This window comes from Berghia stephanieae, chromosome 6 (genome assembly GCF_034508935.2).
Source record: "Berghia stephanieae isolate SIO BIC M18660-M18661 chromosome 6, UCSD_Bste_1.3, whole genome shotgun sequence".
NCBI classification, from domain to species: Eukaryota; Metazoa; Mollusca; class Gastropoda; order Nudibranchia; family Aeolidiidae; genus Berghia; species Berghia stephanieae.
The window spans coordinates 36,703,874-36,723,873 of record NC_088365.1 but is presented as its reverse complement, the minus strand read 5'-3'; the positions used below and the strand labels follow the sequence as shown (position 1 = coordinate 36,723,873).

General features: G+C 35.6%; 2 protein-coding genes across 3 annotated transcripts in view; one reads left to right on the top strand and one right to left on the bottom strand.

The window, feature by feature from the left end:
- LOC144974976 (uncharacterized) overlaps positions 1-8,192 on the bottom strand; it is a 145,356-nt gene extending 137,164 nt beyond the window's left edge. The window contains exon 1 of the mRNA XM_078918554.1: positions 8,104-8,192. The gene's annotated coding sequence lies outside the window, so the exon portion shown is untranslated. The remainder of the gene's footprint in view (positions 1-8,103) is intronic.
- Positions 8,193-12,798: 4,606 nt separating this feature from the next.
- The window catches only part of LOC144974974 (urocanate hydratase-like), a 47,700-nt gene continuing 40,498 nt past the window's right edge, over positions 12,799-20,000 (top strand). Inside the window, exon 1 of one of the 2 annotated variants that reach the window (XM_078918549.1) lies at positions 12,799-12,923. In XM_078918549.1, coding sequence (XP_078774675.1) covers positions 12,887-12,923 — 37 coding nt within the window. In that variant the 5' untranslated portion in view covers positions 12,799-12,886. Of the gene's footprint in view, positions 12,924-18,910; positions 19,169-20,000 lie in introns of those variants that run through there. The other variant, XM_078918550.1, reaches the window with a different exon arrangement.

Genomic DNA, 20,000 nt, shown 5'->3' with positions numbered 1-20,000 from the left:
GGCATAAAATCGAATAGTTCGAATCCTCACAATATATAACAAATTTAAAAGTATCTCTTTTCTTCAATATCAAAACCTCTGTAAAACAATGTTGACAACTGATCAATGTTTTACTTAAAAATTATTCGATGCAAAGAAAAAATATGAGAGTTTTAGAATTATTGTTATGCAGATCACATATTTATCCAATCTGTGAATCTCATTTGAAAAAATATTAAACATAAAGACGATTGTTCTACTTTAAAGAATGAAAGAATGATGAAATTTTGTCTTATTTGCTTACTGTCATTAAACCTTTTGTATAATTGTGTTTCATGGATCACTTTTCAAATTGCTGAATACCTCCTGCCTATTACTCCCACATCAGCTAATTGATATCATTAAAAAATAAAGTCAATCTGACCCAATTGCAATAAAGCTGGTAACATCCATTGGGCGCGCCTTTCATAAAATTTATACTATTTTGGACAGTTCAATTTTCCAACTTTAAGAAAATATAAGCCAATAATGTGAAATTCGAATTCTGAATTTTGTAAAATTTGACAAGTTAATATGGAATGCACCACTTAATTTCTTTTTCAATCAATTTTAATAAAAATAAATTTATATCATAATTCTATGACTCATTATATTCAATACACTTCGCTATATTTTTTTTTTCCCTCTATAAGGTCAAAATTCTTCCTCATGCAATAAATTTGCCTGCTAAGTGACCTTTTCCTTCTACAGTACCAGTACCAGTCTTACAAAAGCCCCGACTGCTAATTATATTCAGTCTTGTATATACAAGATTACACGAAACGTATCTTCCGTGATTTCGTGTGAACTGGTGAAATCAGGAAATAAAATTGTCTTAGTCGAGTTAGAGATCAAATAGGAAATTATCTGTTAAAATAATATTTTCCAACTATTAAATGATAAGATTTAAAGTGAAGCAGACGAATGAGTTGTAAGTACTGATTCACAACTACTGTCGGATAAAAAAAAAAGTTCTGTTCAGGTGCACAGGATATCCAATGTGTAATTACCTGCACCATGGTATAACAAACTGAGATCATAAAATTACACCTGCAATCAATTTTATTATCTATATATAAATATTACTCTATAATTCATTATGAACTTCAGTTCAGAACATATGATGACTCAGGGAAAAATGTAGAGACACACTAAAGCCATCATTCCAAATTTATTGGGTAGTATAAAAAGTATCACGTGCTAAAGCAGAGGAAATGTGCTGAATGAAATAAATAAGTATAATTTTTAGATTTTCAAACCTCTGATTAAACGAATAAAGACAGTTGTAACAAGAAGCAAGAAAACAAGTAGAATGGGCAATCAGACGAAATGCTCTAATGTATATTAAAAAACATCAAATTGCATGTTTTAAATTATCTCTGTCTTTAGTATTTTTTATGGATATATTTAGTTCATGCTCTTTTGCTTTATGAAAATAATCACAGATTTTGTTAATGAATTTTGCTTCGAGCCTTAAAAATCGCATATTCATTTATATGGTATATAAATGAATATGTGAATATGTATGTCATTAGGAAACAAGAAGTAGCCCTACTTGATTTGTGATAGATACAGCTTTTGTTTGTTTTTTTTTGTTGCTTTTTGTTTGTTTTTGTTTTTTCTTTGGGGGGGGGGGGGGGGAGGATTTTTATTGTATGGCATTTAATGTATATTTCTTATCAGCAAGAAGCAACAAAAGATGCATTTTGTTTGCTTCATAGATACAACAAAAATGTATAAATTACATATATTAGTTGTATCTGTAAAGCAAACAAGATGCACCTTTTGTTACTTCTTGCTTCTTACCAAAATGTTTCTGATAAGAAATATCCATAAAATACCATACCATAAAAATACTCCAAAAAAAAATTTAAAAAACAATAGCTGTATTTATCACAAATCAAGTACTTCTTGTTTCCTAACCATCTTTTAGTATTTTAGCTAAAGTAGCGCAATTCCACGGATTTACAATGCTCAATGAAATTTACTTTTACAAAGTTTTATTTATTCTCCCATCAGGCATAATGGAATCATATTTCCCTTTCATACAGCACCAGCTGTCTCTTGGCGTCCTTTTTTACTACACTCTTACAACAGCAATGCTGATTGTGACAAAAAGTGAAAAAGGAAGAAATTTTGAAGGATTGCCTGTCCACCCAGCAGTGATTGGGTAGCTAGATTTGTTAGATCTACTGGAAAGTACTTTGCGATAGACTAGCGTCCTATCCAAAGGATAGCAAGCAATTGGTATTGTCCATTTCGCGCTATAGAAACAGGGATAAACCCTGGCTACATGGGCCTCATGGCTCTGAAGGAGGCCTTTAAGCCCCATCCTCAACTTAATTTAGAGCAATTAAGATAATAAACTATCATTGATATTCTAGCTAACTTCTGGAGAGTGGGAAACTGCACCAGTTTGTTCCACCACAAATCAAATCTCTCACTTTCAGATTGAGGGAAATGTAATTTTTTAAAAGAAGAAAATTCCCCATCTAACTCCAAAATCGTGGATTTCATCAGATCCGAAGAAAACGACCATCACTGTTACAATATTCATTACTCCTGAGTCAAGTGAGGTACTAGGTGTAAAGTGCCTTACCTAAGGACACAACTTTGGGAACAGTTTTTTCAACGACCACTATCACACATCCGGCTATGGACCATACTTAACATTGCTTGACTTTTGTAATCAGATAAGACACTGTACACATGTCATGGGACTGAGATCGATCCCGGGTGATATTGAGATTCTTTTTTTCTGACCTCACCTGTCCAGCCAGCTCGGTAGCAGGTTGGGTTCAATTTGGTGGAAAGTACTTTGAATAAACTAGCTTAATATCGAAAGGGTAACAAGCAATTGTTTCACAAAACAGAAACTGGGATAAACAATGGCTCCACGAGCCTAATGGCTCTGAGGGACTACTTAAGAGACAAAACTCACTTTCTGCAATAAAGGCATTTACTTTACTGCAAATTTGATCTTAAACGTGAATTTTGGCCATCGAGTATGCTACTAATAACCAATTCTAGACTGAAGCACATGTCACAATATGGAACCTCTCTGGTATTCCACCATAAAAAAGTTAATTTTTGAAAAGAAAAGTATTAATGATTCAATCAAGTGGTTGCACTGGAAGGAAGGATATGTTTGTGACGGCTATGACACAATAATCAGTGCAGAAAGATTTCACTATTACATCTATAATAAGTACTGACATAAAAATAGAACTTGTCATGAAGAAATGTGTGTGTGTGGGGGGGGGGGGGGGGGGGGGGTAATGACAATAAAAAGAGAAATAAAACAAAATGTTTTTTAACAGAGAAAAAAGAAAAATCATTATTATATATAAAAAAGGAAAAAGGACACCAACTATCAATTTTTCTGCAGTTTCTGGACAGAAGTGAATTTATATTATGGACAGATGGCATGTATGTAAAAAAAAAATAAAAAAAATAAATATATATATATACAGTTTACTCCACTTAATCGCACATCAGTTGATCGCACACTTCACTTATACGCTACACATTGCCGAAAACCGGAATTGTTTCTATGTAACCGCTCCATTTAATCGCACACCATCTCCGCTTAATCGCTACACATTGATTCCATTTTGACTGGATTGACAACCAACAGCCATATGAAATCAATGAAGCTGTTTCTGTTCCACATAACTTTTTGGCTGAAGCATTCGATCGATTCGTAACAATGAAAACAATATAACCACCAGCGGTGAACTGACATCTCAGGAGCTATTGAACTCTGTTCAGCCACACAAAAGACAATGCCTGGGTAATAAAGATAAAGATGCGCAATCGAAATATGACACATGACCTCTGACAAACACTGAAAACTTGACATGGTGTACAATTTACGCCGTTTCATCCAAGAAAAACGATTGACAGATGATCTACCAACATTGGCGAGATTGCCAATGATAAGCGTTTACATAGCTGCCAACTTTTCAAAAATAAAATAAGGAACGCCCATTTGGCCTGGGATGAGGGGATGACGTGTGCCCCCCCCCCCCCCCCACCTTTTTTTTCATCAAGTCGCAACATATAAAAGTCAGCCTTTTTAATTACTACTACTAACACAAACAAGTTTAAGATAACGGAAGCTAGTCCAAATGTTGCTAAATTACTGGGTATAGTTCCAGCACATTTTAATCGTTATGAAATGACATTTTCCAAAATTTCAGAACAGACAAAATATCGAAAGAATTCAACTGCCTGAACTTTTATAAGGACCAATACACAAGAACAATCGTAAAATAATTGAAATAACTTAGGATGTTTAGAAATGCATAACTGCCAACCTGGTACATCACTTGAGAGGGCGTTTTAGGGTAAAAATTAGGGAGATTGGCTAAAAAGTAGGCGATTGCATATATATTTTCTTTCATGCAACATAATGGTCTTTAAATAGTACACTATAATAGTAGTTATATTAAAGTGAACCTCTAAATATTGGAGAATTCCTACCTCTTTACTTTGACAAGACAAACACACCTAAAAATGGAATATACTCTCTTGAACTTAAAAAAAAATAAGAATCAGATAAAGATTTTTTTAAAAAAAGGATTGAATTTATATTTCATAAATTAATAAAGGGAAATAATCATTCTAATGTTTAATTTATATAAGCAATTGATTTTCTGATTGAATACCTTCCAATCAAAGATGTTGATTTAATGTAATGTTTAATTAATATAATATTTGTAACAAATAGTGAAAGTATCAATACTGTCTGAGAACATTAAAAGTATATTCGAGGCTAATATGCATATTTTATGCAAATCTCCAATACATTATGAAAGGTTTTAGTGAAAAACAGGCGTCATATAATAAACTGAAATTTTTTTAATTGTTGAAAATCATTTATGATAGAGAGGATAATTCAAATTAAAGAGCTACATAGGAGGAATGGAGAATATACTGTACTGATTTAAACCCTGCTGGACACCAATAATAATAATAATAATAATAATAATAGTTGTAATAATAATCATTCATTAGAAATTAGCCAAAAATTACAAAATACGGATTTTGAACTAAAATACGGACTTACGAACTCAGGAAGTCAAATACGGAACAAATCCGTTTTTAACGGAACGGTTGGCAGCTATGCGTTTATAAACAACTTGCACAGAATAGAAAGCAATCAACGGTTCATGATTACTATTCTTGGAAACAATAATGTCATATTTTGTTGTCGAAATAAAAACCCATAAAAAAAACAACCAAAACCCAAAAAAAAAATTTTTTTTAATTCACCCTCCAAAAACATTATAATGAGGCCAAGTCTTGAGCAAGATGGACACAAGCTCCTAGAAAACTCATGAATGGCAAATGAAAGCGGGTGCTTAGATATTATTATTAGCTTCATCACTTCATCGACACACTAACCTTAACTCCCGAGGTTGTGTGATTAAGCGAAGTTGACTGTATAACCCAATATGATCACACTTTTGAACCCCTGGGATAGAGATTGGTTGGCAAGGATGATATCTGATATTCTTATAAAAGAAAAGATTACATAAACGTGGAAACATGCAACGATGGCAATGGTAGACATTCTGAAGCCAGGTAAACTTGCCAAGGAGCTGACAAGTCCTACCCTTCCTCCTTTTCACAAGCGCCTGTTGGTTTTCAGTTTTAGAGATACAAAAAGCATGAACAGAACAGTTTCTGACCTTACAATGAGATAACGGGGTTGAATGAACAAAAGCACCAATAAAAATCTCAAGGAGGTGGGGGAATTCCTAAGTTTTAAAAGGAAGTTTCTGGGTTCCTGAATTGCAAGAGATTGGGTCAAACTCAGTTGCTTAATGTACAGAATCTCCACTTAACCGCATAAAAGTGGAGAATGTAGGATTCCCTCACTCATTAATGATGAAGAGAAAGTATTACTGATGCAGAGAGTCTAGAGCTTAATTGATACAGTAGGTAGCAGCATTCTTCACTTGAGTTTTTACCCCCAATCTAAGGCAGCTCGGTAACCAGGGCGATGGTGTACATGAGGAACATCCCCTTCCAGTGTATAAAGATAAAAAATTCCATAGATCAGAAGTCATATTTGGTCCCTGTACAACAATTATAAAGGAATGAGACATACAAGAAATCAGAAGCCAGGGTGACACGATGGATTAAAAATTTTAATAAAAATGCCATTTACACAAATGGCTGGATCTCCAGAGATTTGAGTCAGTGTAGTATTAGTATTAAAATCATAAGAAATGAAGTGAGTAGGAAAGTGTCAGTAGACAATGTAACAGAGAATAAAAATGTCGCGGCGGCAATGGGAGCTCGAACCTGCGACCTTACTAACTCTGCCTGGCCAGGGAGATCATGACTCTACCGTATGAGCTATCCACAACCCCCAAAAATTAAAATTAAAATATAAAAATCATACCCATGAGGAAAACCTATAATATTATCTGATTTTATTGAGCCATGAGCATAAATGGGAGAGGTATGAAACAACACAATGGGAGAGATGGAATGAAAGAGATACAGATATACAACGAAAAGGAAAAAAAAGTAGCCCTTCACAGCCATATAAGCACTACACTGAAACCTCGTTGTACTGCCCCCCGTGGTACCGCCATTCTCGCATACCGCCTGCTTTTTGCTGTGTAACGGTTTGGTTTCTGTGTAAAAACAATGAAATTATTCGTTGTACCTCCATCCGCCAATGCTTGGCAGAGTACAATCCTTATTAAACATAGAACATGTTGCTCGTTATAATACGGCCAGCTCAAAACCATTCGACGTACGTATTAACACCAACGCCCTGGCACCTGTGTGAGAACACACACCAATGCCTAGACCCACAATGCTGTGTGTCTTAGTACTACCAGAGACTACGAGAGTCCTATTTTACTACCACTACTACTACTAATAATAATAATAATAATGAATATAACAATAATACAACTACTTAGCACTACTCTACCACAGCTGCTGCTAGAACTACTACTACTATTATTATTTTAATATAATAGCTTCCCCTGTCCAGCTCTCGTTGTAATGCTATTCTCGTTATACCGCCAAATGGTCCCGTTCCTGGCGGTATAACGAGGTTTTAGTGTATATTGCCGGAGTTTATCCCCGTTTCTGTAGTGGTAAAAGTTAAACCAACAATAGGGCACACTAATCTAGTCTCTATAGCAAGCTACTTTCCACCAGATCTAACAGTCTAACAAACCCAGCTACCCAATCATTGCTGGGTGGATAGAGGAAAAAGGTGTAGATTCATTGACAGGGGAAACAAGAATTTCCATACACAAACTACTTAACTATGGATTTTCTGTGATTTATACTACATGGAGTAAAAGTAAAAGGTTGTCAGCAACTTCAGTGTTCAGTGTTCCACGAATCATCTCTTTGCCCTCCTCTCTTACTTGAAGTGATTTTTCAAGTCCGTATATATTGATAAAATTCCAAATGACAAATTTCGCGACCTTAACTGTATTATCTTTATTTATTCATATTTTACTTTTATTCTAAATCACACTCAAACTAAAACTGACACTGTGACTGTGACTGTGACAATCTAGACCTATATGTGTATGAAAATAATTGTTCAATTGTTGGTACCACCATGTCGGATAAAGGATAACAACATATTTTGATATATTCGGTGTTTGACTCTATTTATTATTTTGATGAGACATGCCATAATCATAATTCATTTCGTTGTTACATGAATGACGAATGCCGGCACCACTTCACTGAGTCACTGTGACTTGTGGTGAGTAATTTTTTACATGGCCAGAAGTAAAAGTAAAAGAAAAGAGTTTAAGTAAGTAGTTATTACAATGATAATATCGCCATGTATGCGACGATAATTCAATAGTCTTATAAGTCAGACTAGCAATTTTCACGGATATTGCTGGTTCTTCGTAAAACCAAGAATGGACCCCACAAGAGAAGAGATGAATGATGAGTAAGAAGAGAGAAGGGCTGAAGAGAAAGGGGAACCTCCAACTCACGATCCAAATCCAATAATGATAATGATGTGTCTAAGCATTTTCTAATCAAAAAAAAAATTTACAAAGGGAATCTAGTTTTTAATTTTACCTTTTAATTATGCCAAGAAACACTGTAAAATACAATTGGGACGGACGGCCACAAAGTTGTTTTTTTTACTTGTCTTGTGTTTATTTTCAAACAAATAAACTCTTTGAGAGAGATCAAGCGCCGGGGTCTAAAAATAGCACAGGTCAGTTCACTGTAAACGCTCCATACACACTTTTGATGCTTGACTTCAAAACAAGAAAATTATTTTCAAAATCAATTAATCATTCTTCTTTTTTTGTTTTTTTTTTTTCAAAACCAAGGACAACTATACTGAAAGAACTCCTTGTTCAAAACATAAATGGCCAGGTTTAATACAAAATTAAATGACATCAATTGAATTCAAAATTGGTGCGCTCTTGAAATTGAAATTGAGATACCTTCGATAGAGTGATTCGAAAAACAACCTAGTTTGATATAATCTTTCTTGAACAAATCTATTGTTATTTCCCCTTGAATAATTACATCATACTACTACTACTACTACTACTACTACTACTACTACTACTACTACTACTACTACTACTACTACTACGACTACTACTACTACTACTACTACTACTACTACTACTACTACTACTGCTGCTACATACTACTACTACTACTACTACTACTACTACTACTACTACTACTACTACTACTACTACTACTACTACTACTACTACTTCTACTACTGCTCCTAATACTACTACTACTACTACTACTACTACTACTACTACTACTACTACTACTGCTGCTGCTGCTGCTGCTGCTACATACTACTACTACTACTACTACTACTACTACTACTACTACTACTACTACTACTACTACTACTGCTGCTGCTGCTGCTGCTGCTGCTAATACTACTACTGCTCCTACTACTACTACTACTACTACTACTACTACTACTACTACTACTACTACTACTACTACCACTACTACTACTACTACTACTACTACTACTACTACTACTACTACTACTACTACTACTACTACTACTACAATCGACTCCGGATAATCACAACACCTTGGGATGAACGAAAATGTTGCGATTAACCGAAGTTGCAATTAACCGACGTTGAGTTTCCTGTTCAGTATTTCACTATATGGTAAACTCAACCAGTTGTTGCAAACATTGCTCTTAGTCCACCACAGACATAGCAATTGGATTAATTTGATTGAAACAAAAACCATATGGCAGCCCTGTTAAGATTTTGGCAAGCAAAAGCAACTTTGATGAAAGTCGACATTTTATTCAGATTGGATTAACTTTCACTCTTTTGTTCTCAACATTTGTAAGAGTCAAAGAGATTAGCCGTGATGAGAGACAGTAAGCTCTCACCAAACTGGTTGGTCACCATGCAGAGTTGTCAATCCCAAAACAAAGTCTCTCTATACAACTGTTATTGTCTACCTTTTGTCAAGAAGATATGACCAGCCCCCTCATTAACCACAAATGACACCACAAACCATAATGAAAAGTCTCGCCTTCTTTTATCTCTAATAGAGTGGTGACACGCAACTGTAGCCGTGCATCCCGCTCACTCTCGATTCTTCAACATGTGACGATTATATCCATTGTGAAATTTAATCATATTATTTTGGATTGATTACTTGAATTTGCCACTTTTTGAGGGCGAAAATGTGTTGCGATTAACCGAAGTTTGTTGCAATTAACCAGTGACTTTTATATAGAATTAATTCCGTTTCTTGGGAAATGTTGCGATTAACCGAAAGTTAGAAAAGATAAAATATAAATAAACACTATAATTAAATTATACACAACCCTTGTAAACTATGTGCTTATATAACTGCGGAACATTGGCACTGACTGGAACCGAAGAGCAAAGATTAGACAGATTCCATAGAAAACAACTGAAAAGAATCCTGAATAAACGATAACCCACAAAAATAAGCAATAAAATACTGTATGAAAAATCCAATAAAAGACCCATTCAAATCTTGGAAGCAAGATGGCGGCTTTTGGGGCATAAACTCAGAATAAAAATATACCAGCTAATAAAGCCATAAATGCTTTTTTCACCCCATCTGGTCATAAGAAATATCAAGGTAGACCAACCACGTCAATTCACACTTTCCTGACTAGAGACCTAAAACGCCTTCAAAATAACAAAGATTTAAAATCCAAGGAAAACCTTATGAAATTAGCATCCACAGTAAAAGACCGTGAATTGAGGAAGGAATTGACACAGAGACACAGATGATTAGATGATTAGGAAGCGAAATGCCTTAAGTCAGTCAGTCAATCATGTATAATTAAAAATAAAATAATTTTTAAAACAATTTACAATTAATAGATAAATTAATTTTAAAAAATAAAATAATAATAATAATAATAAAAATTTTAAAAAATAAATAAATTTAAAAAAAAAATAAAAATAAATATATATATATATATATATTGATAGTATGCGCTTGGCTAAGAAGCTCATAACATTGCCATCAGGAAGTATAACGGACCAACACACAAAACTGTGTGTATCCATGAACGTTTATAGCCAGGTTAATACAGTTCAGTGAGCATTACTCATAAACGCGGATGGCAAAAAACAATAACAAAGACCAAAGTGGCGTCATCTTCGAACTATCTATATGGTGTCCTGAACTCGAGCGATATGTAGATTCTTATGATAATACATAATATTATGAATAGCAATTTTATTGATAATCATAATAGATGCTCAAATTGTTCACCTTCTGCATTGACACAACACCAATTCTCTTGATAACACTGTTAGCTGGAAACGTTTAATTAAACAGCAGACAGTAGTATAGCGCAGTGACTTTTTCTCTCTCATGGTGAATATAGTTGAATTATTCAACAACAGAGCGGTATGTTCCCCCAATTTTTCCAAACATAAAAACCAATTTAACTCTTTCTTCTGTCATTTGTTTTTCACCTTTATCTGAAACATAAAGAGACAATACATTATCATATTATTATAAATTAATATTAATATTATATTGTTACTCTTATGTATTTTCATAAAAATCTAGATCTACACTTTGCGCGACTTCTGGGACACCCCTATAACCAAAGTTTATAATGAATACAAAGGTGATCAATTATAATTGATGCTTTGCATCTAGTTTAAGCAAACGCACAACATCCGCCACCCGGATAAAATGTAACAACGCACAGAAATTATGTTTAACCTTAAACTTTTATAGATAGAACGAAGTTGACGTCAGGTCTTCGTTATTGTTTTTTTTAAATTTAATTGTCTTTTTTCATTTTTTTTTTCATTTTTTTTTTCTTTTTATTTATTTCTCTTTTTTTTTCCATTTATGTTTATGAGTAATTCTCACTAAACTGAATTAACCAGACTATAAACGTTTAAGATAATAGTTTTTGTGTTATATTTTTGTCCGTTATATTTCTGGATGGCAGCAGCTTCTAATGGTTCTCACACTACTATGTTATGACGATCGACCCAATCAGCGAAGTCCGGTCCGCATTCGTGCACCCGTCGCGAACCCGCCGGTAGCATCGTCACAACACACCGTTCAACTAGATGCTCTGCGGTTTCGGGTTCTTGCCCACATCGGGTACATGTAGGACGGGTGGAAAGTCCCCACTGATGAAGCTCTTTTGCCGTGAGGCAGCTCCTCGACCGAAGCCGATTCGCAGCCACCCAGTGTCTCCTCTTACTGGTATCGAAGCCTGGCAACTTCTCACCAAGCTGAGAGGAGTGTATGTCTCCGCCCCCCACGAGGGATTGAATTCGTCCAAACCCACTTCCATCTCGTATATGCATCTCTGTATGGCAATGTGAGCTTCTTAGCCAAGCGCACAGCATCTATAGCCTGATTAATAATATAATATAGTGAGTTCTGATTATAAAAATGGCTGGTTAAAATCAATGAAAAAGAGCTGAGTGACGTCAATTTCGTTCCTTCGGTAGATGTGGCTTGGTTGTCATAAATATAAGTCAATCATACGCTTCATTAAAGACAACTGCTGTTACACACATGGCTACTTTTTCACCTTTATTTTCTTTTTATGTGCACGCTTACAAGTCAATCGGAAGTTACAAATATTAGCAAAAATAAAAAGTAAGAAGCCAATCAATATTATGACATTCAGCGCACGATCTGATGGCCGCAAGTGTTTGGGCAATCCAACGTTACCGATTATTTTTACGTATTATTATCATAAGGAAAGACAATATTACACAAAATTGGCAAACGCAATTAGATAAGAAAGTAGGTCAACAGATCCGTGCTTATCTTTGCACTTGTCAATTTTCCCGTGAAGCAATGACCATTGTGTCGTATCTGCAACGATTGTGATAGTCATTGCACAAAGTTAGGGACTGAACCCAGAAAGCATTTGAAACGCATGAATTGATAGATAGATGGATAAATGTTTTAACAAATAAATAAATAAACAGACAAACAAATATATATTTTAATGACTTAATAAAAATGAAACGTGTTAGTCAAATAAAAACAAAAAGTAGTCCTGCAGAGCCATGAGACCCGTGGAACCGGAGTTAATCCCGGTTTCTATAGCGTGAAACGGATGATAGCAAGTGCTTGCTATCCTTTTAAAGTTGGTGTAACAAAAACTGACTTTCTCCTCTGTATACGCATTTACTTTAAATTGAAATCTTATGAAATAAGCATAACATTTCCTAATTCTGATCATTTACTTTCAATTCAAATCAGAATCTACATAAAGTCTTTTCCGGATTTCAAATTTCAAAGACTTCTTATTCTAAAACCGTTATGGATATTTAAATCTGGTTTTCACCATCTTCTAAGGAAAAGTCTTACATTTATGCCCTTCTGTCATCGACCTCCATTACAGCACCAAGGTGAGCAAAATGAACATAACCTTAAAAGATCTCGTTTTTCTCTCATTTTGGCCCGGGTTAACAAAACTTGACAAAATTCTCTTTGAGTAGTGTGATTTTAAGAAACGAAATCGCCCAAAATTGCTCAACGTTTCATCGTCCAGTATGGGTTACAGGTCATTTCTCTGTATGGCCTTTTCCTGTGGGGCTACATCAAAGACATTGTTTAGTCAGCCCCCATGCCAGACGTTGCACGATTACGACTGTTATTGAATTCATCACGCAACAAAAGATACAAAACACACCAAAATAACTCGAAAAATAGATTGTATTTGCTTGTAAGTAGCGATGCAAACATGTAGAGGTCAATTGAGTAAACGATAATGGTAAACAAAATGTAAAACGTTTATGTATTCATAAGTCCATGTTTAAAGTATATTGGTTGTAACGTTTTCATGTGAAAAAAGGCTATTAAATAGAGAAAGACTTATGGAAACGCTATATTATCAATTAAGCATACATTTTCCTAATTCTGATCATTTAGTTTCAACTCAATTTTATACAACTAGTTGGGTCACATATTGTCGAACACAATCATCGAGGGATAGATATCGTCATGATAGGGCGCTCGCTGGATTTACGAACAAAAATGCGTGCAAAACGAATATTTATATAGATAGAGCGCTTCCACAACTTTAAGCATTTCTCAAATCTTTTGTCATTCCCTGAAACGGTAATCCGAAACCAATCATTTTATTCGTTAAACGTTGTTTGTTAAGTCCCCATTTTGTGATTTTAGCATAACTGCCAATATTCAGACCTTACTTTACACCTGATTGTAAACATTTCACCAATGGACACAACAATGGAGCAGAGTTTTGCCAATCATTGCCACTATTCGATTACTAGGTCAACATATTTCGATATTTCATTACCTTAATTCAGATAGTCTGAGACTCTTTATTAGGAGACATCATAGCGTCATCAAGATAGCAACTATTTTTAGATTGAGTGCGCGTCGATTCGGAAAAAATACTTCGGTTACGAATGACAGAGGCAAAAAGTGTCCTGTTGCCATTGACATTGGCTTTAAAAAACTATAAGATTAGTGCAGATAATCGAAAATACACATTTTTGTGAGTAAAAAGGAGACAAAAGTCATTCTGTTGGTATTGTAACTGACTGAAATAATGTGATTGATCAAAACACACTTTCTCTTTTGTTTGTTTATCAGTTTGTTTTTTTTTTTGTTTTTTTGTTTTTTTTTTGGGGGGGGGGGGGGGGGGGGGTTGGTGTTTTTGGCTTGTTTGTTTGTTTTGTTTTGTTTGTTTTTGTTGGGGTTTTTTTTGGTTCAATTTCTTTGAGTTTTAATCTCCATGTACATCGAATCCCAATGAAACTGCCATTGGCCTAAATATAGAATTGACAGTCGACGATGGACATCATTTCAGTCTATAACAGTCGACAGTCATTATAATAATAATAATACACATTTATACAGCGCTCATTCTCGTGTAAAACACAAGCTCTGGGCACTTTACAATATAAATTATCAATTTTGAGTGGGGAATTTTTTTTTTTTTTTAATGCAATGAATTCATAGCCAAATCAAGGATTCATAGTGTCAATAAAAGCAAATACAATAAAGATGTGTCTTGAGATTCTTTTTAAAGACAGGTAAAGACGTACACTCCCTCAGACCACGCGGTAGTTCATTCCAAATCTTGGGGCCGAAACAAGCAAACGATCTATCACCAAATTTTGTTCTTGATCTTTTTCCAGAAATTTTCGTTTGGTCGTTACATGATCTTAAAGTGTAATTTTCAAATTTACACATGACCACGTTTCGAGCCGAAATAAGTCCCGGCAACCCTTGTACGCAGAATCCCTGACTACGGACAGAGCTGCACATACGAGATGGAAGTCGGTTTGGACGAGTTCAATCCCTCGTTGGGGTGGGGACCCTCTAAGCTTGGTGAGAAGTTGCCAGGCTTTGATACCAGTAAGAGGAGACACTGGGTAGCTGCGAATCGGCTTCGGTCGAGGAGCTGCCTAACGGCAAGTGCGTTACATCGGTGGGGTCTAACTACCTGTCCAATATGTCCACGCTGTGGGCAAGAACCCGAGACGGCAGAGCATCTAGTCGAAAGGTGTGTTGTGACGATGCTACCCGGCGGGTTTGCGACGGTGCACGAATGCGGACCGGACTTTGCTGATTGGGTCGATCGTCATAACATAATAGTGTGAACCATAAGAGGCTGCTGCCAACAAAGGGGTTGCATGATCAAATTTTCGTTTGCCAAAAACTAATCTTGCTGCACTGTTTTGCAGTAGTTATAATTGTTTTATAGAAGCCTGAGGCAAATTGACAAGCAGAGAGTTACAATAATCCGTTACACATTCTTCCACACGTTTCACAATATTTTCGAGATTTTTAGATTTATCAGTAGCATACAGTTGCGTATCCTCTGCATATAGATGATAGCGCAGCCCATGACCAGTGATGACATTAGACAATGGAGAAGTATACAAAACAAAAAGAATGGGACCCAAAACAGAGCCTTGGGGAACACCAAAAGACAATGTATGTTGACGAGAAAGTTTATCTAAAATCATAACATGTTGCTTTCTGCCATCTTAATAAGATTCAAACCCCTGCAAGACAGTCCCAGACAAGCCAAAAGTTATATTAAGTCGTTTAATGAGAATGCCGTGATCAATAGTATCAAAAGCCGCTGAAAGGTCTAACAATGGCAGAAGAAAAATAGAACATCAAGCAAATCACTCGCAACACAGCACATAGCAGTTTCTGTGCTGTGGTAAGAACGATAAGCTGACTGAAATTTTTCCCATAGATTGTTTTCTTGGAGATGTTGTGAAAGGCGTCTGAGTACAACTTTTTCAATGATGTCAACAGGAATTACCCATGTTGTCCAAGTGAGCAAATTGAGGGTTAATAATCTTGCGCTAAGAAAAAAACGAAAGTGCCTGAAGCGGGGCTCGAACCCGGGACCTTCCTGATCACAGTGCAATGCCTTAACCACACGGCCACTTCGCCCCCTGATAATGGGCAATTCTTGTATGGCTCCTATAGTCCGTTCCAAGTACCGTGCGCACGGAATAATTCCTCCAAAATTACGAAATGGGATGCCGTGATCTTTGGCACTCGGGCTTATATTTTAAGTGACATTACGAATTTTGAATACCGATGGTGATAAACAAAACCGTTTTCTTACAATGCCTAATTTCTTTGATCTTTTCATAGTTTGCAATAAAATATGACTCAGAATTTAAAATGTTCACAGTAATGGTGTGCTGATTCTCTTTCCCGTGGGAAAAATATTCACAACAAAGTTGTATTCAGTGGCGTAGCTTAGCAAATAATTTTGTGTTGTTTGAAATAGTGTTTGAAATAGTGTAACAATAGATATCATTGAAATATTACTTAACAGTGTTGAAAACTGTTCACAGCATTTACAACTTATCTCTTCCCTGGTGGACAACGGACATGTAATATATTGGAAGACACACGCAGCCCGTGGGGTACTTATACGATTTTTAGACAAAGACATTGATGTAAAATTTAAAAAATGGGGGGTCCTCCGAATTGTTACGCCCGTCTTCGACAGGACAAGGAGAAAGGCCTTTCACAAAGACATAATCCCCGATCAACTGTTGAGTAAGACAACTCATAAAGCTCGCACAAAACCCACTGGTCACCCATCGAGCAGGGTACATGTTGCCATTCTTTGTGGGGGCTTTGAATATGATAATGTGAAATGACACTGAATCTAAACTTTTTTGTCACCAAATTCCATGTAATTTTGGTAACCTTTCAAAAGAACCGCAGTTTTCAAATACAAGAGGTGCATAATCAAAATGACATATCTCAGTATTAATTTGTCCTCTCCACTCTCAAATGTAACTGAATCTAAACTTCTTTATCACCAGATTCCATGTAGTTTTGTACAGGAACCGCAGTTTTCAAATACTGGTTGTGGGCAATCTATTAATAATATTGCTATTCGCCTCATGCCATGGAAAAGATTACGCGCTTCACCTCACTGGAGAAATACTTGAAAAGTCTCCTCATTGTGACAAATTTGCATGTTTAATCGATATTGTTATCAGTCTTTTTATGAATGTAGAAATCCTAACAGGCAACTACGCCTCTGGCTTTCAACTATTATAATGTATGTAACAATTGTTTATGTCAAGTACACACAGTGTACAATTTGCTGTGTCATTTTGAACCCAGGGTGGCAATGTTAGTGAGTAGTGCACATGAATATCGCGAAAAGTCAACCCCTGGTTAAGCCCGTGGAGAGTTAGTGATCGTAACCACAATATAATTCACTGTGTATATTATATTATTGTAAACCATCCTTTTGTTCACTCATCCCAGACCATCGTTTTTTTATATACCGTAAAGAATAAAAATCCCAAAGTATGGTGCTGTAACCGGTGAAAAAAAAAACTGGGCTTAATGTCACAAACAATTCTAGATTTGGCTAATTTTCAATAAAATCCATCAGAAGGTTGTAAAGATATTTACATGTCAACGCGTGCGCACGGGTTGTGGAACGGACTATAATATTTATTTAGGTCTCATAATCTGTTTCTTGTTTTTCTCGCTCTCTCTCTTTTTTATTTTTTTTTATTTTTTTTTTGTTTCTCTTTGTTTTAATGTATCCTTCTTTTTTTTTTTTTTTGATGTAGTTATTTGTTTATTTTGGGTTGTTTTTGTTTTGTTTGTTTTTTTGTTTGTTTTTGTTCCTCGTTGGTTTTGTCCTTTTGTATTTTTATTCCTTAGCGAAGGAAAACTTTTATAAACATCAATTTGTTCTAAAAGAATTTTAAAAATTGTTTTGTTTCTTTGGTCTTCTTTAGTTGGCACCATCTTGATGATACCTTTCCCCAGACAAATAACAAAATGAAGTTTGCGCAAAATATTGATAGGTTTCACTCTCAAAAAGTTTGACGGCTGTAACTGTGAAGTACTGCGTAAACCTCCTTGTGGAGTATCACACACAGGGGGTGGTGGACACAAGTGCCCCCATGCGGCTCGTCTTTGCGTACGTGTGAGTTGAAGTCATCTACAGTTTTACATGTGACCGCACTGTGTTTGTACTGGTTTGTTGTTGCTGGTATAATTTTGAAGTTGCAACTGTTATTTTTGCTTATTCGACTCGTGTTTACGGTAAATTATTCAAATTCCATCGCGACCAGGCCCTTGACATTCTTGAAGAACAGGATGAGTCTCGATTTTCATCTTCGTCTGGATAGCTCGCACCATCCCAGCTGGTTCAGCATCTCTGTTACACTGTAAGTTGATTTGATACCTACTATCAATATTTTACATCAAAATGTAAAAACCGTCAATTACATTTTTACAATAATATTTTTTTAATAACAAACAGGCAACAAGTCTGGCATCAAAACGTTCAATCAAAATTTTGATACTGTGTTTATCCTTTTTTTTTTTTTTTTGTTTAATGTAGTTATTTGTTTTTCTAATCGATCAAACAAACGTCCGATGTAAACCCATGTCTAAATGGGCGAAATGAAGAGAAACAAACAAAAACAAAACAGAAAAGGAAGGCATATCTACATCCTCCCCAACTTCCGCGGAGATTCACAATGTAATGCCAACCTGTCAGCCCCGTAAGCAAATATCCTCAGAAAATAATTTACCCACAATAGATAGTACGAAGTTGACGTCACTCAGGTCTTTGTTATTGTTTTTAGCCAGCCATTTTTATGCATAGTTCTCACTAAACTGTAGTAATCAGACTATAAACGTCCAAGGTTACATAATATAGTATTGTGAGTTGGCACATTATTTCCGGCAGGCGAATGTTGTGAGATTTTTGGTTAAGCGCGAAGCATCAATAGACCAAACTGACTTACGAGGTTTGTGAAGTTGGCTTGTCTTGATGATTAAATTTCACCGTGAACTCATTCACAGCTGTCACTACTTTTATTACCATGGAATTTATTATCATTATGAAATGAATTGTATACACACAATTGGCATTCAGACACAGAGAAGAACTGTACACACATGGTACGGGTGATCACGGAGACAAGTGTCATTAGATACATTTTGTATAAACCAAGAAGTAGCATTATCTTTGTGTTGATATGTTGAAGCAAGATAATAAGACAATTGGTGAATTTCATCTATCTTTTCGCACGTAGATTTATTTTGTGTTAATCATTTTGTGGATTAGATTCAGGACAGTGTGTTATATTATATTAATAAGGTTAGTTGATTTCATTTTCTACAAACAATGTAGGATCTTTTCATCACCTGTTAATAATAAATAAATACGATGACTGATAGACACACACACAAACACACACACATGCGTGTATATATTATGTACGTATGCATGTATATACATATATATGTTATGTATGTATGAATGAGAGAGAGAGAGAGAGAGAGAGAGAGAGAGAGAGAGAGAGAGAGAGAGAGATTTGGTTCCCCCGATTTAAAAAAATCAGTCTTCGTCGGTTTGGGTTTGAACCTCAATAATTCAACAAGATGGCAGTTTTCTAGATATGGCCTATGGAACAACCTACTTGCTGGGTCCGTTTTCATGAACGCGGACTAGCGCTTAGTCTCTGACTATAATAGTCTCGGACTATAATAGTCTCGGACTATAACAAAGTCTGAGACTTTGTAATCCAAGACTTGGGGAAGTCCGAGCCTACGAAAAGTAAGCTATTGAAAGTCATTTAGACTTTGTATCTGACTATCAAGTTTCGGACGACGTGTGCAAAGTATCAGACTACAGAAGTCAATCTATCTTTAACTGGGGATTCCTCGAAAAAGTATGACAAAACGTCATAGAAGTGTGTTACTTTTCCAGCTGCGCATGAGAAGTAGCTCAGAAATCATATCTATTTCCTCTTCTTGTTTGTTTTGATCGGGGTTTTTTTTTCCACAAAAGAGACTTTCAGAAATCAGAAGCTCATAATAAAAATGTCCCGAACAGCCTTCCCGACAATTGTCCGGCATCACGAACCGCCTGGAACCGAAATGTGCCTGTTATTTTATGTAAGACAGAGAGAGAGGGAGAGAGAGAGAGA